General features: G+C 53.2%; 1 protein-coding gene across 3 annotated transcripts in view; it reads left to right on the forward strand.

Moving 5' to 3' along the window:
• Positions 1-1075: 1075 nt before the first annotated feature.
• The window catches only part of ZFHX2 (zinc finger homeobox 2), a 28818-nt gene continuing 11423 nt past the window's right edge, over positions 1076-18470 (forward strand). The window contains exons 1-3 of one of the 3 annotated variants that reach the window (XM_082387760.1): positions 1076-1664; positions 9526-16227; positions 16374-18469. In XM_082387760.1, the coding sequence (XP_082243886.1) occupies positions 16423-18469 (2047 nt within the window). In that variant the 5' untranslated portion in view covers positions 1076-1664; positions 9526-16227; positions 16374-16422. Of the gene's footprint in view, positions 1665-8073; positions 16228-16373; position 18470 lie in introns of those variants that run through there. The other 2 variants (XM_082387759.1, XM_082387761.1) reach the window with 2 other exon arrangements.

The raw sequence follows: 18470 nt of genomic DNA on the forward strand, positions 1-18470 counted from the left end.
ACAGGTACCAATGTGCAGAGAGGGGAGGGACCCCAGCCCCTAATTCCTTTCACTGGCCTGCTGTTCATCTGTCCTTTGCTTATCAGTTTTGTTGCCCAGAGGAAGAAGACTTAATCTCTTCTGTGAGTTATAAGGTCCAGTCCAGTAGGGCCAAGGCAGCAGTTTAAGGAAAAGGAAAGACCAGAATCCAAAGCTAGACAGACCTGGAGTTGAGTCCCATCTTCACTTTACTGGTGTTTGGCATTGGGCTAGCAACTCCACCTCCCTAAACCTCTGTTTTCTCTTTGGTAAAATGTGGACTGCCTCACAGTTTAGTGTGAGGAATTCGGTGACAAACTGTCACATCATAGAGATTCAAAATGTTAGTTTCTTTCTCCTTCCTTTTTTCCTGTGAACTCCAGGATTTTTTTCTTTTAAGAGAAGTAGGCTAGTGTGAGGTCTGGAGTCAGACTATAAGGATTTGAATCCTGGGGGTGTCACTTATTGGCCGTGTGACCTTGGGCCAGTTAATTAACTTGTTTGTGCCCTGGTTTCCTCAAGAGACTAGTTGTAAGGATTAAATAAGTTAATATATTTAGTGCTTGGAACTGTCCCTATGCACTCAATAAATTTTAGCAGCTATTGTTATTAGAATATAGGAGAGCTTATGGGAGCTGATAAACTGAAGATGAGGATGGAGAGCCAGAACCTCCCCTCCCCCCACCCAACTCTGGGGACTATGTGACCACGTGGAGGAGACAGAAGCTCCCAGGGACCAAGACTAATTGCTGCGGAAGATAAGGTTCTAGTGCCCAACTGGAAGGGAGAGGAACTAATAAAGCAAGAAGAAGGAAGTGAAAAAAGAGAGATAGGCCTCGAGTGGCTCCGGGAAGCTGGCAGAAGCAGGACTTGCTCTAGAGCTGATTTAAAACAAAATTACAAAACACGTGTGCGATTTCTGCAGGCAGAAGGAAGAGGAGGAGACGACAGGAAAGTGTTTAAAGGAGCCTACCCTCTTTGCAGGCACCGGCTTGGACCTGGCGCCACAGTCAAGCAGGTGGCCGGGACCGCTGTCCGCCTGTCCTCGGGCCTCGGGTCCCGCCCACAGTCCAGCCAAGCAGGCGGACACAAGCTCTAGAACCGGGGGGCCGGGGCGGGGGCGGACGGACTACAACTCCCGGCACACTCCGCGGCGGGCGGGCCGCTGCACCTGCTCAGTGGGGCCGCCCCGGGCGCCTGGGTATTGATTATTCCATTGTGTGGGACGCCTCGGCTCCAGCCAGTGAATGAGGCGGAGGCGTGAGGGCGAGGAGGAGGAGGAGGAGGAGGAGGAGGAGGGCGAGAAGGAGGAGGAGGGCGAGGAGGAGGAGGAGGAGGCAGGGAGCGAGCGAGTGCCCAGGGTGAATCAATGGAAACCCCCTCACGAAGCCGGGAAAACACTTCAGCCGCAGCCAAATAGCATTGATTATTTTCCTTCACTTCCCTCACCGCCGTGAATTTATTTATTTATTTTTTCCATCTCCGTCCCCGACGCCCCGGAGTGAGCGCTGGAGGGAGGGAGGAGGAGGGGAAAAAAAGGAATCAACACATCGGAGAAGTCCCTTCCAAGAGCTACCCCCTCCCCTCCCCGCCTCGCGCTGCTGGGCGGCCGCGGTTCGACTCCCGTCCCTGCTTCCAGCTGAGGTGTAAGTGCATCGATTTCCGATGCTGCTGGGTTGGTTTTTTTTCTCCTCTCCCTCTCTCTTCTTCCCTTCCTTGCTCTTTGGAAGCTTGAGACGGAGGGGAGAGGAGGCGCTCGGAGACTGCCGCTGGAGGGCACGGAAAGGGACGGGAAGGGACTGGGGGAGGGGACCCGGACGGACAGACGGACACACCGAGGGCCTGAGGAGAAGGAGGGACAGGGGTATGGGAGGGAAGGAGAGGGCCTGCGAGCGGGAATGGGGCGAAGAGAGAGATACCGGGGTGGAGGTAGAGACGGGGAAGGGAAAGGTTTCGAGGCTGGACCAGGAGCCAGCCGGACAGATGGAGGGTAACGAGAGCCTAGACGGGCCGCGCCGAGCTATGCAGGGAGCGGGGGTCCCGGAGGGAAGGGGAGGCCGGGGGAGTGCGGGGGCTCGGAGCTGTCAGTCTGGAGGCGTCTGGGTCTCGGTGGCCCCCCGCCGGCCGCAGAATGGGGGAGGAACGGCGGCTAGCAGGCAGGCAGATGGATTGGCAAGCGCGCTGGGGGTTGGGAGGGTGGGAGAGGACGTGGATACCCTTAATCTTCGATTTTACGTTTTGCCAGAAGTTGAGTTGTTTGTTGGTTTGGGGGGTTTTTTTTGCTTGTTTTGTTTTGTTTTGTTTTGTTTTAGAAAGGTGCGAGTAGTAGGTGAGGGGAGGCCTCTACTCCTATTCAAGGTGAAGTGTGTCTCTCTTGGCCCCCAACTCCCCGTCTACTCTTGTCTGTCCCTCTCTCTGAATAGCCCTATCAACGAGAACTCGACCACGCGTTTTGCTGCTCCTGTTGCCCCGCTGACCTCTGTCCATGTGTCCCTACCTCTGGATTTTGCCATTCTACACCTCATTCATTCTCCCCACCCATCCATCTCCGAGTCTGTCTGTGTGTCACTATCTCCGGATGTGACCTCCTACCCGGGTGATCCTTTCCCTGTGTGTCCGTGTCACTATGTGTTACACCTTGGCTGCCTGACTGTTCTACCCATCTAGGACTCCATGCCCTTTCCTTCAGGGTCTGAACGGATATCTCTGGCCTTTTCAGGCTGCTTTGGAGTTTGCTTATCAGTCATGACTGATGATTGTGGTAGTCACTGGTCAGAGGCCTGGAAGAGTGGAGGGATGGAGCAGATGTGTCTCCCCCAAGGATTCGAGTGCCCTTTCAGCATGGCCAGGACGGCCTCCTCTTCCATCTTCACCCAGGGAGCTTTGGAACTTCCTAGCATTGTTGACTGTCCCCTTTGCCATGTGCCTGTGTCCCCCATCAGCACCTCACCTCTGGTCTCCTGTGTGTCATCTGCCTCTCCAGGAGCTTCCCACCACAAACCTCTTCCTCGCTGACTTGGTTTTCCTCCCTTCCCTCACTTTACCATTATATATCATTTCATTTCCCCATTTTGTTTCACCCCCTTTTTTCCCCATCCCTGTCTCCCATGATCTCCTTTGCCTCTTCTTCACCCTTGTTCCCATAATCTGCACTCTTCCTACCTTTTCTCCTTGGTCACCCTAAGTTTCTTGTATTCCTTACCTTCTCACCCAGCATTTTAACTGCAGCAGCGAATGTACCAGAGAGCAAAGGGGCTGGGAGAGTTGGGGAGTATTGTTTGTGAAAGCACATAAACAGGCCAAGAAATCAACTTAATGGGCTTCCAGGGGCATATAACCCCTTCATCAGTCAGGGCCATTATGTTCATTCACTGTCAACTTTGATTTTGTAAAGGGACATTCTCTGGGATTCTAAGCTCCACCCTGCTTGGTTGTCCCTTATCTTTCAGTTCATTCTAGACATCTGTGGCTTTTTCTCTACTTTCTAATTCATCTTCTTCCTGGGACCTCACTCTTATCATATTTGGATTCAGCATGATTCTTTACGAGGCAGTTTTCATTAGTGTGACAGAAGCTATTGATATCTTATGCAAGGGGCCAGGTTCATTCAGCCTAAAGAATGGGAAAGGTGGATAAAGAGTCTGGAGAGTTTACCTTGTTTTAAGCCCATTATTGTTTTTCCAGACTTCAGGAGCTTGAAGGGTAAAAGGAGGAGGTAGATATGGGCAGAAAATGGAATATTTCAGAGGTGAATAGAGTGACAGAAAGGAAGGGGAGGCCGGGTGCAATAAATGCATGGGGTAGAGAAATGCATGACGTGAGGAACGCGCAAAGGAAGGGATGAAAATATATGTGGAATGGGGGGCAGGGGAGGAACCAAGGGGTGATTAATGAAAAATTGGGAGAATGAAATAAAACATGAATTAATAGTGATACAGAAGGAGAGAGGGAGAGATAGGATAGATTATTTCTCAAGAGGAAGGTCACCAGAAAAAGCAATATGAACTGAATAAATACAGTGGTAAAATGGGGGAAAGGAGGAATGGAAGAATAAGATGAGGTGGGAAAAGAGTATGGTACAAAGAAGGGAAATGGAAGGCAAAGGGAGGAGTGCTGAAGCAGATCAGAGCTGCACAGAGCTTGGTAGGGGGAAAGAGGAGAGATGAGATATCAAAGGAAACAAATGCCTCTGGTGTGAGAAGGACACAGCGTGATGGATGCAAAGAGAGCACCGCAGGAGGGGCGGTTTGGAAAAAAGGCAGAGCAGAAATACCACTGGGCGAAGCCCCAAAAGAGAGAGATGCCAAAGGAGAGGAGAGAGAGCGCAGAGATATCTGGTGAAGAGAAGGAGAGATTTGGCTCATTCCATTGGCCAAATCCCTCACTACCCCACCGGGTAGTGAAAAGCCTTTGCTTTTCATCCCCAAGCCAGGGCAACATGAGCAAAGAGATGAAAAAGTAGAATTCCCATTTACTTTAGCTGATAGGAACTGGAATCTTTCTAGCCCCCTGAGCACCAAAGACCTCCAGCCTCTGATGTCATAAACTGCTGGTGTTGCCTTGGCAACCTGACAGGGGTCCTCCCTCCATGATGTCAGAGCAGCCGGTGTTACCTTAAGACCCATAGAGGAACAACTTGCTGCTTTGCTAGGGAGCTGCACACATATGGGGCCGGGGCCAGAGTCAAATCTGTAGGATTCCTGCGTCTGGTAGCTTGACCTTGCCTCCCTGGAGCTGTTCTTAGCTCCAAATGAAGTCTTGTTTGTGAGCACCTGAGGTTCACTAGAGCCTGCAGGAACAAGAGGAAGGGACCTCAGGAGACAGGGGCATTGAGGACTGGATGGTAGGACTGAAAAGCAGGAAAAGAAGGAAGAGAGCTGGAAATGGCATGTACAGAATGTGAAAGGAGAAGGGCTCTGTGAGCAGAGAGGGGAGTCACTGAAAATGTAAGATGAACCTTGCTTTGGGTTTAGGAATGGAGACGGAAGCTGGAAATGCAGATTAGAGGGGATAGGAGCTGTGTGAGAGCTGTGTGAAGCAGGGATACAGAATAGGGAAGGATTCTGAAATGCCAGAGGGCATGGTGGAACTTGGCTGTGGAGGGAGGGGGAAAAAAAGCGGGACTCTGAGAGAAGCTGTCGGGTGAGAGATCCAGGGTTAGTCCTGATGGCCATATGAGCAGGGGCTGCATCTGTCTAGTTTCCCATCGTTTTCCAGGACCTAGCACAATGTCTGTCACACGGAGGATGCTTAATATCTATTGATCAAGAGGTCAAACTAATAGGGAGAGGCCAAGGAAAAGACTTGCCCACCTTCCTTTCACCCTGCCCCTCAGGCCTAAGTCTGCATAAATGGGCAAGCTGGGAAAGCAGACACTGAAGGAAAAGGCTGGAGGGGAGCAACTGTGAGATCTGAGGCAGAGAGAGGAGAGACTGGAAGCATCCAGGGCTGACTCTAGGGGCTGATCTGGGGAGTCTTTGCAGAGATAATGGGAGGAAAACATGAATGAACAGTCTTAGGAGCCCAGAAGGAAGATACGGAGGAGGCTAGAGAAAGGAGGTGGTTTCCAGAAAAGGTTGAGAGTTGTTTCTAAAGACAGAGTCGGAGATTTTGAGTTGGAAGTAGCATCCTTACCCCACCCCATTCCCAATCGTGAAACCACAATTGAATCTGCCATATATAAATACATAAGTACACACACACACACACACACACACACACACACACACACGTGCGCACGCACTTGCTGATCACAAAGAGTTCATAAATCAATTCCAGGCCCATCCTAAACACCCTGTCCAAATCCAGACAATTACAAGGAAGTCAGCATTGGCCAAGTGGGCCAAAAGGCAGAAAGAGGCACAGACTTGGATATAAGAAACGCTGTGAGGGATGGCCTTGACATCTGACTACGCAACGCGTTGTTGGAGTCGAGAGATATAAAGTAAAAGAAGGAGAGGCAGGAGATGCAGAGCTCATCACAGCTCTGAGGTCTGAAGGGTGGGGAGTCTAAACACGGAAGCCATAGAGGAGAAAGATGCACCCAATCAGGAATTATAACTTAACCTGTTCCTGTGGCAAATGGATCAAAGGAATCTAGGAAAGAAGCTCTGGATGAGAGGAAGCGAGCTGGGAGCCCTGGGGGAGAGTCTAGCTATAATAAGAAAGGCCAGGGCAGCTGGAGAAGGGGCCGGTGGGCGGGGGCCTGCAGGGAGGACAGTGGCGGCTGGATGCTCTGTCAGCCGCCACCATGGACTTGGGCAGCTCATATTTTGCAGCAGGCGACAGGCTGTCGACACGGCGGTCCTTTACCTCACCGTTAGAAACTCATTTCATTGATTTTTCCATCTTTCTTCTCTGGCTTCTCAGTCATCCCACCCCTCACATTTCTAGAGTCCCTTGCCTATCTGTGGAAAGCCCCAGGGGACTGCCTGCCCACCCGTCCTCCCCCCCCACAGGCTGGTGAGACAGGGTGAAGGATTTAGAGGTGCCTTTCAGCACCCTGAGGTAATCCCATTGGCTCTCAGTATCCCCCTCTTATAAGCACTTGTGCAGACCAGGGCCTCTGTGTCCAGTTGTCTAGGGTGCCCAGTTAAGGGGTAACAGGGCTGAGATCCACCTGCTCTCCTGTCACCAAGCTGTACCACTGCCGTGCAGGCTGTACACACCTGGAAGAAGACACCTTTTCCTAGTACCTCCCAAGACAGCTCGGCACCCCTCAAAATCTCTCTTTCAAAGTCAAATGAGAGAACGGGAGCTGCCTCTGTATTTGGGCAGGAATAAGGTATTACACTGAAGCCAGGGTTCTAGCCCTGGAATCACAGCAGGGCCACCCAGTGGAACAGTGTTGCCACAGGGGCCTGTGCAATTAGAGGGCCATAAGTAGCAAGCACTCTCTGTGGAGAGGAGAGGGCATTTTGATGTGCAGAGTAGGTGGGGCAGGGGTGGGTGAAGAAATGTTTACTTTACGTGTGGACATTTCCCTGGTGCCTCCTCCAGTTACAGCCAACTACCCTGAGCCTCTCCCTTTGGGGCTGGCATTGGGCTAAAGGTCAAGAGTCAATTGCCAATCATTTGGCTTCTCAGTGAAGGAGGGCAGAGGGTGGGACAGGAGTGTTAGGTTGTGTTTCCCTGAGGAACTGATGGGGTAAACGCCATTTCCATCCTCAGATTTTTCACTCCTTGTTTTGTTGGTGATGCACCCCTACCCCACCCCAGCCCCCAGTCTCAAGCCCAAGGCCCTCTGGCCCATCCTTCTTTTTCTCTGGTCTTGGCAAGGTTGTTTCTCTGGGGCCCAGTGTGTCTTGAGTCTCAGGTGTCTGAGTCTAGATTCTGCTGCTTGCTTTGACTCATGTGCCTGTCACGTCCCCCCCGCCCCCATCACAGTTGTCTTCCTTTCTATCCAGCCATTTCCACGTTCTGTACCACTTTTCCTGCTTGGACCACAAACTCCTCCTTCCTCCCATCCCCAGCTTCATCAGGCTATGTGGTTTTCAAAACCTAGAGATAAATCCCGGTGCTTTAGGGAAAGGAGTGTGCTTGAGGTTAGGAAGAGGGAAGACCAAGATACTGGTTCAGGATGAACGGGGCAGGGAGGAGTGGGAAAAGCGGAAACAGGCTGAATAGGACGAGAAAGAGGGAGTCAAAGGTAAAAACCATGTGACTTGGAGCCGGGAGAGAGGTGGAGAGAAGGCCACGGTTTAAATGAAAAAGGAAGGAAGGTGGTAGGCTGAGGCTGCGAGGACTAAGAAACGGAAGAGAAAAACCCGGAGCCTGACCCCCTGCAGAGAAATGACGGCGGCGAGGAGGAGGGAGGCCGAGTGGTTGTGGAAGAGGCTTAAGGCGGGAAAGGCGGGCGGCCGGCTCAGCCTCCGCGTCAGTCCTGAGTTCAAGCCGTGCCGGCTTTGACCCTTGTGGGAGGAACTGAAGTGGCAAATTAACGACGATAATGAAGTCACTGCTCCTTGTTTGTCTTTGCTGGTTTCCCCTTGAGATTTGTCCTTTGGCCAGACGGGGCACCGTGGGGGAGGGGAGGGCCAGCAGCAGGGAAGGGCGGGGGAGGGGCGCGGAGAAGAGGGCGCGGAGGACAGACGGACCCGGGGAAGAAAGAGGGAGGGGGATGAGGAAAGGAGAGAGGAAGCCAGGAATGGAGGAGAGGAGGGAAGGGGGACGAGGGAAGAGCAGGGCAGGGGAGAGAGGCGCGGAAAGACGGGAAGGGAAAAGAACAATGGGGAACGGGGGAGGGAAGCCTGGAAGGAGGAGCAGAGGACCAGGAGGGAGAGGAGCGGTGGCACGGGGAAATGGCGAGCCGGAGGGAAAGGACGTGGCCGGGGCTGCGGGAGCTGCAGCTGGCGGGGCCGGGGGCGGGGCCTCATCTCCATCTCTAATGGCTGTGAAATGAGGTTAGCTCCATTAGAGGCGGTGAGAGTGTAACGAGATCACACTCATTAGGGCTGGGCCATCCCAGTAATTACCACCACCCCAAACACGCCCGCGCCAGCCGGGCCACCGAGCACAAACAGGCACGCCAGGCACGTGGCAGCACACCCGCACAGGACACCCCGCCGCTGAACGGGCAGCCCAGGGCCCACGCGGGTGTAACCGAGAGCCTCGGGGAGACCCTTCACTAACCCCGAAGAGGTGCCGGGACAGGGCTACACCCAGGCCCCCAGCCACACACACAATAAAAAGCAATAAACACACACGTACACCCGAACTCGGGGAATAAGACACGTGGGTGAGCAATTATCGCTTCCATTTATTGATCACATACAAAGTGCCAGTCTCAGTAATGATCGTCTCAACGGGCACAACTCCAGGAGGAACTATTCCCCATTCTATTTATGAAGCAACAAGCTTTAAGCAACCCACCCGAGGACATTTACATCACAGGGAATAGAACTAGAATTTGATTCCCGGTCTGTCTGACCTTAAAGGCTATGTTTTAAAATAATACCATACCGTTTTTTCTGAAGTTCATATGCTATTAAGAATACACATGTGTAGACTTCCAACTTTCAGAGAGGTTATCAGAAATCTGATACACACCTCCACCCCACCCCCAGCAGAGAGAGAGAGAGAGACACACACACACACACACACACACACACACAGAATGGCCAGGGCCCGTGCATAGACTGCAATGCGAATAGCGCCCCCTGGAGTCACACAAAGCAGTGGCCTGTTCGGGCCCATCTTACACTAACAACTGGGAGAAGGCCATCTAACACCTTCAAGCTCAAAGGAGAGCATGACAGCACATATGCTCAAAGCAACACACATACGCGCAGAATAACACACTCAGACTCAAGGATCTCATTCACAATGCTTACCAGCCAGAGCTCAGAAGCTTACAAATTAACTTGAGAGCAGAGCACTGGGGTCAGGCTACCTGAGGCCAATCTCGACTCTATTTTCCAAGTGTTAGACCTTAAAAATTACATAACCCATCTAAGTCTGTTTCCATGTTTGTAAAATGGGAATCAGTAGCTGTATCTATTTTATCAGATTGTAGTGGAGGATTAGATGATGTGATGCTTCCAGAGGGCTCAGCACAGTGCCTGACACAAGGTAAACATTTAAAGATACTATTATTATTAGTTCTTGTTGTTATTGTTTTAATAGTATTTAAACAGAGTCATTACTATCACAAGGGTTCATGCAGAATCAGAGGACCAGAAGGATTTATTTATATACACAGCCACTTACAATGGTATCCTTCCAAGTAATTCTAGAAGAATTGCACGTAATTCTTTTCAAGCTCAGGGAGATCAAAGGTCTTCCGCAGAGGTCCCCCATGCCAGGATCAGATAGGATCCTGAATCTAACTTCAAGGGCACAGCTCCCTGTCCCCTCGCTCTGGAGTGCTCATACAGAAGAAGGGTTCAGAGCTGGCTTTGCGCGGTTATCTAAGCCTGGGTCTCTCCAGTGCACCTACAAGATCACACAGCTCCACACTGCTGTCCTAACACTTGTGGCATCACTGAGGGAGATGCACTGGCAAGAGGCTCCACTCCTCTCCACACCATCCTCTCCTCCAGCAGCAGACATGCTGCAGCACATCTCAACAAAGCCACGCCAATATGGATGGATGTTCCTCTCTGGTTGTGGTTTTAATCCACAGCTTCCCTTTTAGCCCTGTCTACTCCCTCCCACCGCCATCTTCTTCCTCTCAGGCTCTCCTTTCTCCTCACACCCCACCCAGTTCCCTCCCGCCCACCTTAAGCATCTTGCATGCCCATTTTAAGCATCTTGCTTGCTCCAGCCCTCTCACTGGGGACAGGCCACCTGCCCAATCTGCTGCCAAAACTGGGAGCTCTCAACGAGATTCGAGATTCTCCAAGATTCAAGATTCGGTATTTACATGTACAGATCAAGATCCAGCTCCCCGCTCCTTCCCTCCCTCTTCCTCCCTTCTTCCTCCGTCCTCTTCTCTGCCTTGGCTGTCTTTCTTTACCCTCTATGATACTCCTTTTCCTGCCTGTCTCATTTCCTGCCATTCTTATTTTCTCTCTTTTGGACAAAACTTCTCTTGCACAAAGGAAACACTCCCTAAGTATTGGGGTGCCAGGGAGATGTCTAGGAGAGATAGGTAGAATTTAAATGGAGGAATAGGAGTACCTTTTTTTGTTTTCTTTTTAAATATAGAAGGTAAGCTTTAGAGACAGAGAAAGTGATAGTTTTAATGCAAGGAGAGGCCATAATAGTTTTGATCCAAGTGTGAGCCTGGGCAAAGCTTCCAGTCTCTGGTTCGGGATAATGGGATGTCTCTAGACGCAGCAATCAAGAGGGCCTGGTGAGAAATGAAGTCTGCTGCTGGGCAGACTAGATTTAAATCCTGCCCACCGAAGAATCTGCCCTCAGTCGAAAAGGGCAGAGATGAGAGGATGAGTCCAGGTCAAGAAGGGGCAAGACAGAAGGAAAGCATCAGCCTAGTTGCACACACCTTGCCCCCCTTTTGGGGTGGCGGGGGCGGAGAGCCAGAGAGAAGGAAAGAAACTGACCTGATAGACACCAGTATGGGCACTTTTCACATGTTACCTGTACTAGTCTTCACAACAGCCGGGTAAGGACAGAGGTGGCAGCTGTGTGATCTTGTAGGTGTACTGGAGAGACCCAGGCTCAGATAACAGCACAAAGCCAGCTGTAAACCCTTCTCCTGTATGAGCACTTGGGAGTGAGGGCCAGGGAGTTTCCAGATGAGAAAACAGTGGATAAGTAACTTACCAAGGCTGCACAGCTGGTGAGTGGTGGGGAGCCAGGACTGAACCTGGGTCTAAGTGAATCCATAGCCCATGTTCTTCCACTGCCTTAGAAAAGAAATCTCACCTGGTTAGAGTTTATTTGCTGTTGGTACCAACTGATCCCCCTAATGTGGGCACACACACTCCATCTTTCCTGCTTCTGTTCCGCTCCCCTCTGTGGCTGCCTCTTAAAAGCAACAGGTTGAAACCAAAAGGAGAGAAGGGCAGGGCAAAGTTAGTGTGGAAGAGGGCAGGCTGGAGGCAGGGATTTCAGAGAGAAGAAAGAAAAGGTGCCTAAAATGGGCTCCAAGGAAAGAGGATAGATGGAACGATTGGAAAAGTGAAAGGCAAAAATGTCTGGAGGGCTCGGACTTGGAAATCACCGTATGCAAATTGTAAGCAAATGTGCCAGTGCCCTCTGGCCAACTTTGCTGGGGAAGACTTTGCCCTGTCGTTGGGTTTGAAGAAAAGAAAGGAGAGGGGGTTTTGTTTTTTGTTTTAAGGAGGGGAGCTGGGAGGAGAAAGCCAGTCTGTCCCTGCGGGCCTGTCCTCTCCTCGGTGATGTTCCTTCCGTAACCACTAGGGAGCAGTCGTGTCACTTTTCCACTCCAGCTCCTCCAGAGGTGGGAGGGGGCTCCAGCCCAGGGGAGTCCTGGTCTTGCTGGGACTCCAGCTCCAGAGGAAGTGCCCCTGGCTAGCTTTGCCTCCAGTTCTATAGGCCCCAGGGCCTGGCGCCTCCTCGGTGAGGGGCACATTCTTCCTTTCCTCAGGCCTCACTTCTTTGGTCCTTCCTTTGCCCTTGTCCCTTTGGCTCCTGTAATTCTCCAGTTCTGAAGTCTCAAGAGTGTTGTCTTTTGTGGTCTCAGAGCCCGCCTTTGCAGCTTTCCACGTCACATCCAAGCCTTTCTGTCCCTCTCATAACATCTTTCTTGGTAGCTCTCTGGGTCCTACTGTCTGTCCTGAAGCCTCCTGGTTCCCTGGCATCTTCCTGTTCTAAGTACGGTACATTTCAAGAAGTAGGAATTCTTGTCCAGCTACTTACAGGGTGCCTTTCTGCCCACCTCCCATGGAAGAATATCTGAGTTCAGGGATTATGTTGATGGGGCAACAAGTCCCTAGCTGACCTTTGAAAGAAGTAGCACTGCCATCCTTTCCTTCTCTCCTTGAGGAATAAGGAGGGACCTGGGTCTGGACAGAGGAAGAGGGCAATACCCCCCAAAAATCTCTTCTGTTTCCCCATAGCTTTCTCTCCATTTTCCCTTTCTCCTCACGCTGTGAGGGAAGGAAGCATTAGGGAGGGAGATGGAATGAAGGGGCAGCAAGCGAGCTCTGGAGGCTGAGGGCCATTTTGGAGCTAGATGATTCATCTTAGGGGATGACTACACCCTCAGAACTCTCCACCCTCCCCTGGCTCCAGGACTGCCTCCTCCCATCCCCCTCGGTGGCAGCAGCCTTGTAATTTAAAGCTCTTTCTGTCGCCTCTAATGTGATCCTCTCGTTTTATTGACTCTCTCTGCCGTCTGTGGCGCTCCTTCACATCAATCTCTGCTCTAATCACACCGCCACCACTGCCTGCTCGGTCTCCCCTAACCCCTCTCCTCGTGGGCCCCCGGCCCTCGCCTCTACCCAGGTCCTTCCTTTTGACTATCCCCCCACCTCCACCCTACAGCCGATCCGCCCTCTTCCTCCTTCCCTCCTCCACACACAGGAATGCCAGGGCCTTTAAGGGCTCGCCTTCTCCCTTTCCCCACATCTAAGGTGTACCCTGAGGGGGAAGAGATGCCCTTAAGGAAAGCCTGGAACCACAGGAGGAATGACAGTGGTCTGAGGGAGAATAAGACTCTGGGCCTGGTGGTGGTGCGTGGGGACCTGTCTCCAGAAAGAGATGAAAACTGAGGTCAAGGTAGGAAGGGCAGAGAAAGGGACACAGAGATTCAGAGAGGGACAGAAGAAAAGACTGAGGCGGAGGAAAATGGAAGGAGGGGGGGAAAGTGAAAAAATAATTGCTGCAGTTCAAGGTTTGTAATAAATAGTGGGTGATGGGAGAAGCACAGAGAAGAAGGGGGGAGGGGAGTTGGTGGCAGTGGGGGGAGCGGGAAGAGAGGCACTGAGGCAGAGACAAATTTGCAATTGAAATTCTTTCCTGTAGAGGGGGAGGGGGAGGGGGGGAAGAGATTTGCAATTTTGAACGGCTTCAGACCTACCCTCCCTCCGCTGATCCAGGTCTCACCCACTAGCTAGCCCAAAGCTAAGCTCCTTTGGTTTCTAGCTAGGAACCAGCTGTCTTTTTCCAGTCCTGGGAAGTAAAAGCTTTGGAGAGAGGATTTGGGGCTTAGGTCTTCCTAGCCCTCCTCTGCAGTTTGATCTAGAGTTGTGATTTGGGAGCCAGAGAGAAGTTGCTGACGGATGTGAGGTGGGCCAGCAGGGGGAGAGCACCTACCAAGTTCAGCCCTCAGTGTCAGGGCCCAGGAGGGGCCGCTCTTGCCCCATCTCAGTTCTTCCTACCAGGTGAGCCCCCGTTATGGGGGTGACAGTGGAATGTCAGGCCCTCACACTCCAGCACATGTATCTCCCCACTTCCCCCGGCACCCCAAGGATTCCATAGGAAGAATACCTTTATCCCACAACTTCAGGGCTTCTGCTTTCTGGTTATGTAAGATAACTGCCTCCCGCCTCCCGTCCAATTCCTTTACTTCCCTGTTAGTTCTCCACCCCACCTCGGCCCAGGTGCTGATTTGCATTTTCATTAGCATGCAGAGCCAGCCCCTCGCAGAGCTCCTTAATGGCTCCTCCTTCGACTTCACGCCTGGCTGGCCCCCCAGGAGGAGGAGGGGAGTGGGAATGGGGGCCTCCAGGCTGAGTGCGGCCAGACCAAGGACCCATTCCAAATCAGGGAATCTGAAGGTGAGGGTTAGAGGCTGCCCAAGGCGGGAGAGGCCACACCACTTCCTGGCAGCACTCTGGCCTGAGCGCTAAAGGTTTAATCGTTCGATATCTGCTGATAATTAAGAACTGAAGAGGAGTCAGGCCATCTGGGACACTGGGAGAAGCATGGGATGGTGAGGCATGGGGGGATTGGTGAGTTTGAGGGGGGACCAAGGTAAAAAAGGGGGTGGGGCTCGGTAATTCTAGTCAGCTGGAGGCAGCTCAGGAATCCTGACTTCTAGACTTTTGGAGGCTCATTTTGCCAGTACTGTCTGAGGGGCAGTCCGGGTAGGTGGAGGAGCCCAGGCCACAGCTTTGGGGTCTAGCTCTGTGCCCGCCGGTCCTTTTCTAGTTTCACCACCTTGGAGCTGTGTGACAATCAGCAGATTATTCAGCCTCTCTTTCTTGGGTGCCTCACCCATAAAATAAGGTTGTCGTGGGATTAAATGAGATAATTGATTAAAGCATTTAACACAGTGCCAGGACCATGCTATATGTACCTTAATATTATTACTGTTACTTTTTTTTTAAATCCCCGTGGAGGAGGAGAGGGGCGGGTCATCTCATACAAGCCATTGTCTTTCAATTGGCCAGAAGCTCTCCCACCTGTGAAGAGAGATGGATCTGTAACGCATCGGAGAGTAGCATGGTGTCTGCAGGCCAGAGGAAAGTCACTGTGGCCTCTCTGGCAAGAGGACCTTGACTTAGGGAAACTAACTCTTCAGGGTGTGGAAAATCTGAGGGTCTTTCCCAGAGCTGATTTATTCAACAGACATGTATGTGTATGTGGCAGGCATCTTTCTCGGTACCAGTGATAAGGCAACCAATAAAGCAGAGTTCCTGCGCTCATGGAACTTAGTTTCTAGAAGGGAGAAATAAGGAAACCAGCAAATATCAGGTAGTGATGAATCTCGGAAGAAAATACCCCTCCCCACCCCTCCATCCCTCCGCCGGCTGTGTTAGCTTCTGTAGAGAGGCGAGGCCTGTTGGAAGAGGTGCTATTTAAGCAGACACCGAATGACAAGGAGCCACTGGGCAGAAGTCTGGGGAAAGAGCACTGCAGGCAGAGTAAACAGCTCAGGAAAGCTGCTAAGGTGGGAATGAACTTGGTGTGTTTGAGGACCAAGAAGGCCAGTGGGCTGGAGTTGGCCAGCCAGGTGGGGTGGAGAGTATTAAAGATGTGTCAGAAGTAGGCAGGTGCCAGATCAAATAGGCTTTTTTTGTAGATCAGGGAGCAGAGTTTGGATTTTATTCACAGTGCAGTGAGAACTCACTGATGGGTTCTCAGCAGAATAGAGTATGGTTTACATTTTGAAAGGTGATTATGATGCCTGAAATTTGCTTTAAAACAATACAGGAAAAGGGGAAGTGGGTGAGGATATAGATGAAACATGATTGGCCATGAGTTAACAGCAAGGTCCTACTGGATAGTACAGGGAAATATATTCAATATCCCGTGATACACCATAATGGAAAAGAATATAAAGAAGAATGTCTCTGTGTGTGTAACTGAGTCACTTCGCTGTAAGCAGAGATTGCCACACCATGGTAGATCAACTGCACTTCAATTAAAAAAAAAAAGGAAAGATTGGCCCTGAGTTTGGAGACTGTTGAAGCTGGGTGATGAGTACAAACGGGTTCCTTATATTGTTTGGTCTATCTTTATGTATGTTTGGCATTTCTCATAATTGAGAATTAAATAAAAGATCATTCTGAGTGGAAGGAGGGGCAGCAGTGGAAGTGGAGGCCAACGTGGAGTCTGTCGCACTAGTTCAGGAAAGCGACAGTAATGGCTCTGGCCGGCGTGGTGCTGCCGGAGATGAGGATGAATGGAAGGCCGAGACGCTCGCTTGAGAGACTGCTGTCGAATTGCCTGCCCGTGGGTGAGGGCGAGAGGAAACTGTGGGTTTCTAGCCTAAGCAACCAGATAAATGGTGGTACCAATTTCTGAGATAGGAAAGATGGGAAGAAACAAGTCCAGGGCAGAAATACAGAGTTCTGATTCTGGACATGTTCACTTTGAAGTCTGTTAGACGCTAAGGTAATGAAGCTTCAAGCTGGCAGACGGGTACTTGAATCCGGCGCTCAGGGAGGAGGGTGGGGCCGGAGGATCCGGAGAATCAACTGCCTGACTGGGTGTCTCCGCTGCCACCTCACAGCTCCGCTCTCTCCGTGTCTCCCCCACAGGGTCCTGGCTGTCACGCTGAAATGAACCCCCAGCTCTCCTCCGTCTGCCATGGCCACCCTTAACTCGTCCTCTACCGCTGGCACCACCCCCTCCCCTGGGCACAATGCCCCGTCCCCGCCTCCGGACACCTCCTCCCCCCGCACCCCCTCTGATCCTGTCACCAAAGATCCCCCTGCTGCCCCCTCCGCCTCTGAGAGCATGAGGTCCTCAGAGCCCGGGGGGCGGCCCCTGGAGCCAGACTGTGGCGTCGTCCCACCAAAGGAGATAGGGGAGCCCCAAGAGGAGCCGGTCTGTGGTGGCTTCCCGCCAAAGGACCTGGGGGTGGAAGAAGACAGGGAGCAGGAGGAGGAAGGGGGAGGGCTCCCTCCTGTGGACCTGAGCGACCACTTAGTCTTCACAGCTGGCGGTGAGGCCTGCCTAGTGGCCAAGCTGTCCCTGCCAGGGGGCAGCGAACTCCCGTTACCAAAGGGCTTCCCCTGGGGTGAGGCAGGCATCAAGGAAGAGCCCAGCCTGCCCCTCCTTGCCCACCCGCCCCCTGTACACCTCACTGCCCTTCACATCCAACATGGCTTTGACCCAATCCAAGGCTTTAGCTCTTCTGACCAAATTCTGTCCCACGATACCTCAGCACCATCTCCGGCCACCTGTGAGGGAAGGGATGGAGCCTTCTGGAGCTACCAGCTGGCTCCAAACCCACCTGGAGATCCCAAAGATGGCCCCACGGGGAGCAGGGGAGGAGACCCCAGGGCACTCTTCTGGCTCTGCCTCCCGTGCCGCCTGGGTTTCGGCAGGCCCCAGGCCTTTGTGGGTCACACACGGTCTCACGGGGTGAAGCTAACCGCTGCTCAACACCAGGGCCTGCCAGGCAACCCAGCCGTGCTCCGGGAGGGGGACGAGGGCTGCGTGGCCCTCCTGAGCTTCCTGGCACCACAACTGCCTGCTCACGCCCCTTTAGAAATACCCCTTGACAACAGCAGCACCGTGAACATGGAGGCCCACGCGGCTCAGACCGAGGATGGCCCCGCTGCGGCCGAAGCCCAGGCCCCTGTCCTGCCCGTGGAAGAAGGCATGGCCCTCAGCCCGCCCTCCCCGCTGACAACCCCGGCCGCCTGGAACCCCAGCCCAAGCCAAGCCAAAGAATCGCCGACGCTGGCAGGCGAGGCAGGGCCAGGTTGGTTCCCCGAGGGGCAAGAGGAGGATGGAGGGCTCTGCCCCCCGCTCAACCAAAGCTCACCCACCTCCAAGGACGGGGGCGTTCTCCCTGCCCCAGTGGGCTCCCCCGAAGACCCTGGTGACCCGCCGCAGCCCTATCGCCCAGCCGATGACTACACCCCGGCCCCTGCGGCCTTCCAGGGCCTCAGCCTGTCCAGCCACATGGCTCTGCTACACTCGCGCAACTCCTGCAAGACGCTCAAGTGTCCCAAGTGCAATTGGCACTACAAGTACCAGCAGACCCTGGATGTGCACATGCGGGAGAAGCACCCTGAGAGCAACAGTCACTGCAGCTACTGCAGTGCTGGGGGCGCCCACCCCCGCCTCGCCCGGGGGGAGAGCTACAACTGTGGCTACAAGCCCTACCGCTGCGACGTCTGCAACTACTCCACCACCACCAAGGGCAACCTCAGCATCCACATGCAGTCCGACAAGCACCTGGCCAACCTGCAGGGCTTCCAGGCGGGGCCAGGGGGGCAGGGGAGCCCCCCAGAGGCAGTGCTCCCGCCCCCCGCGGGGGACAAGGAGCCCAAGACCAAAGCGTCCTGGCAGTGCAAGGTGTGCAGCTACGAGACCAACATCTCCCGCAATCTGCGCATCCACATGACCTCCGAGAAGCACATGCAGAACGTCCTCATGCTGCACCAGGGGCTGCCGCTGGGGCTGCCGCCAGGGCTGGTGGGGCCAGGCCCCCCGCCCCCAGCAGGGGCTGCCCCGGCCACCTCCCCTGATCTCTTCCAGTACTTCGGACCCCAGGCCCTAGGGCAGCCTCAGGCTCCCTTGCCTGGACCCGGGCTGAGGCCAGACAAGCCCCTGGAAGCCCAGCTGCTTCTCAATGGCTTCCACCACCTCGGAGCACCTGCTCGCAAGTTCCCCACAGCTGG

This window comes from Balaenoptera borealis (genome assembly GCF_965194805.1).
Source record: "Balaenoptera borealis genome assembly, chromosome: 3".
Lineage (NCBI taxonomy): Eukaryota > Metazoa > Chordata > Mammalia > Artiodactyla > Balaenopteridae > Balaenoptera > Balaenoptera borealis.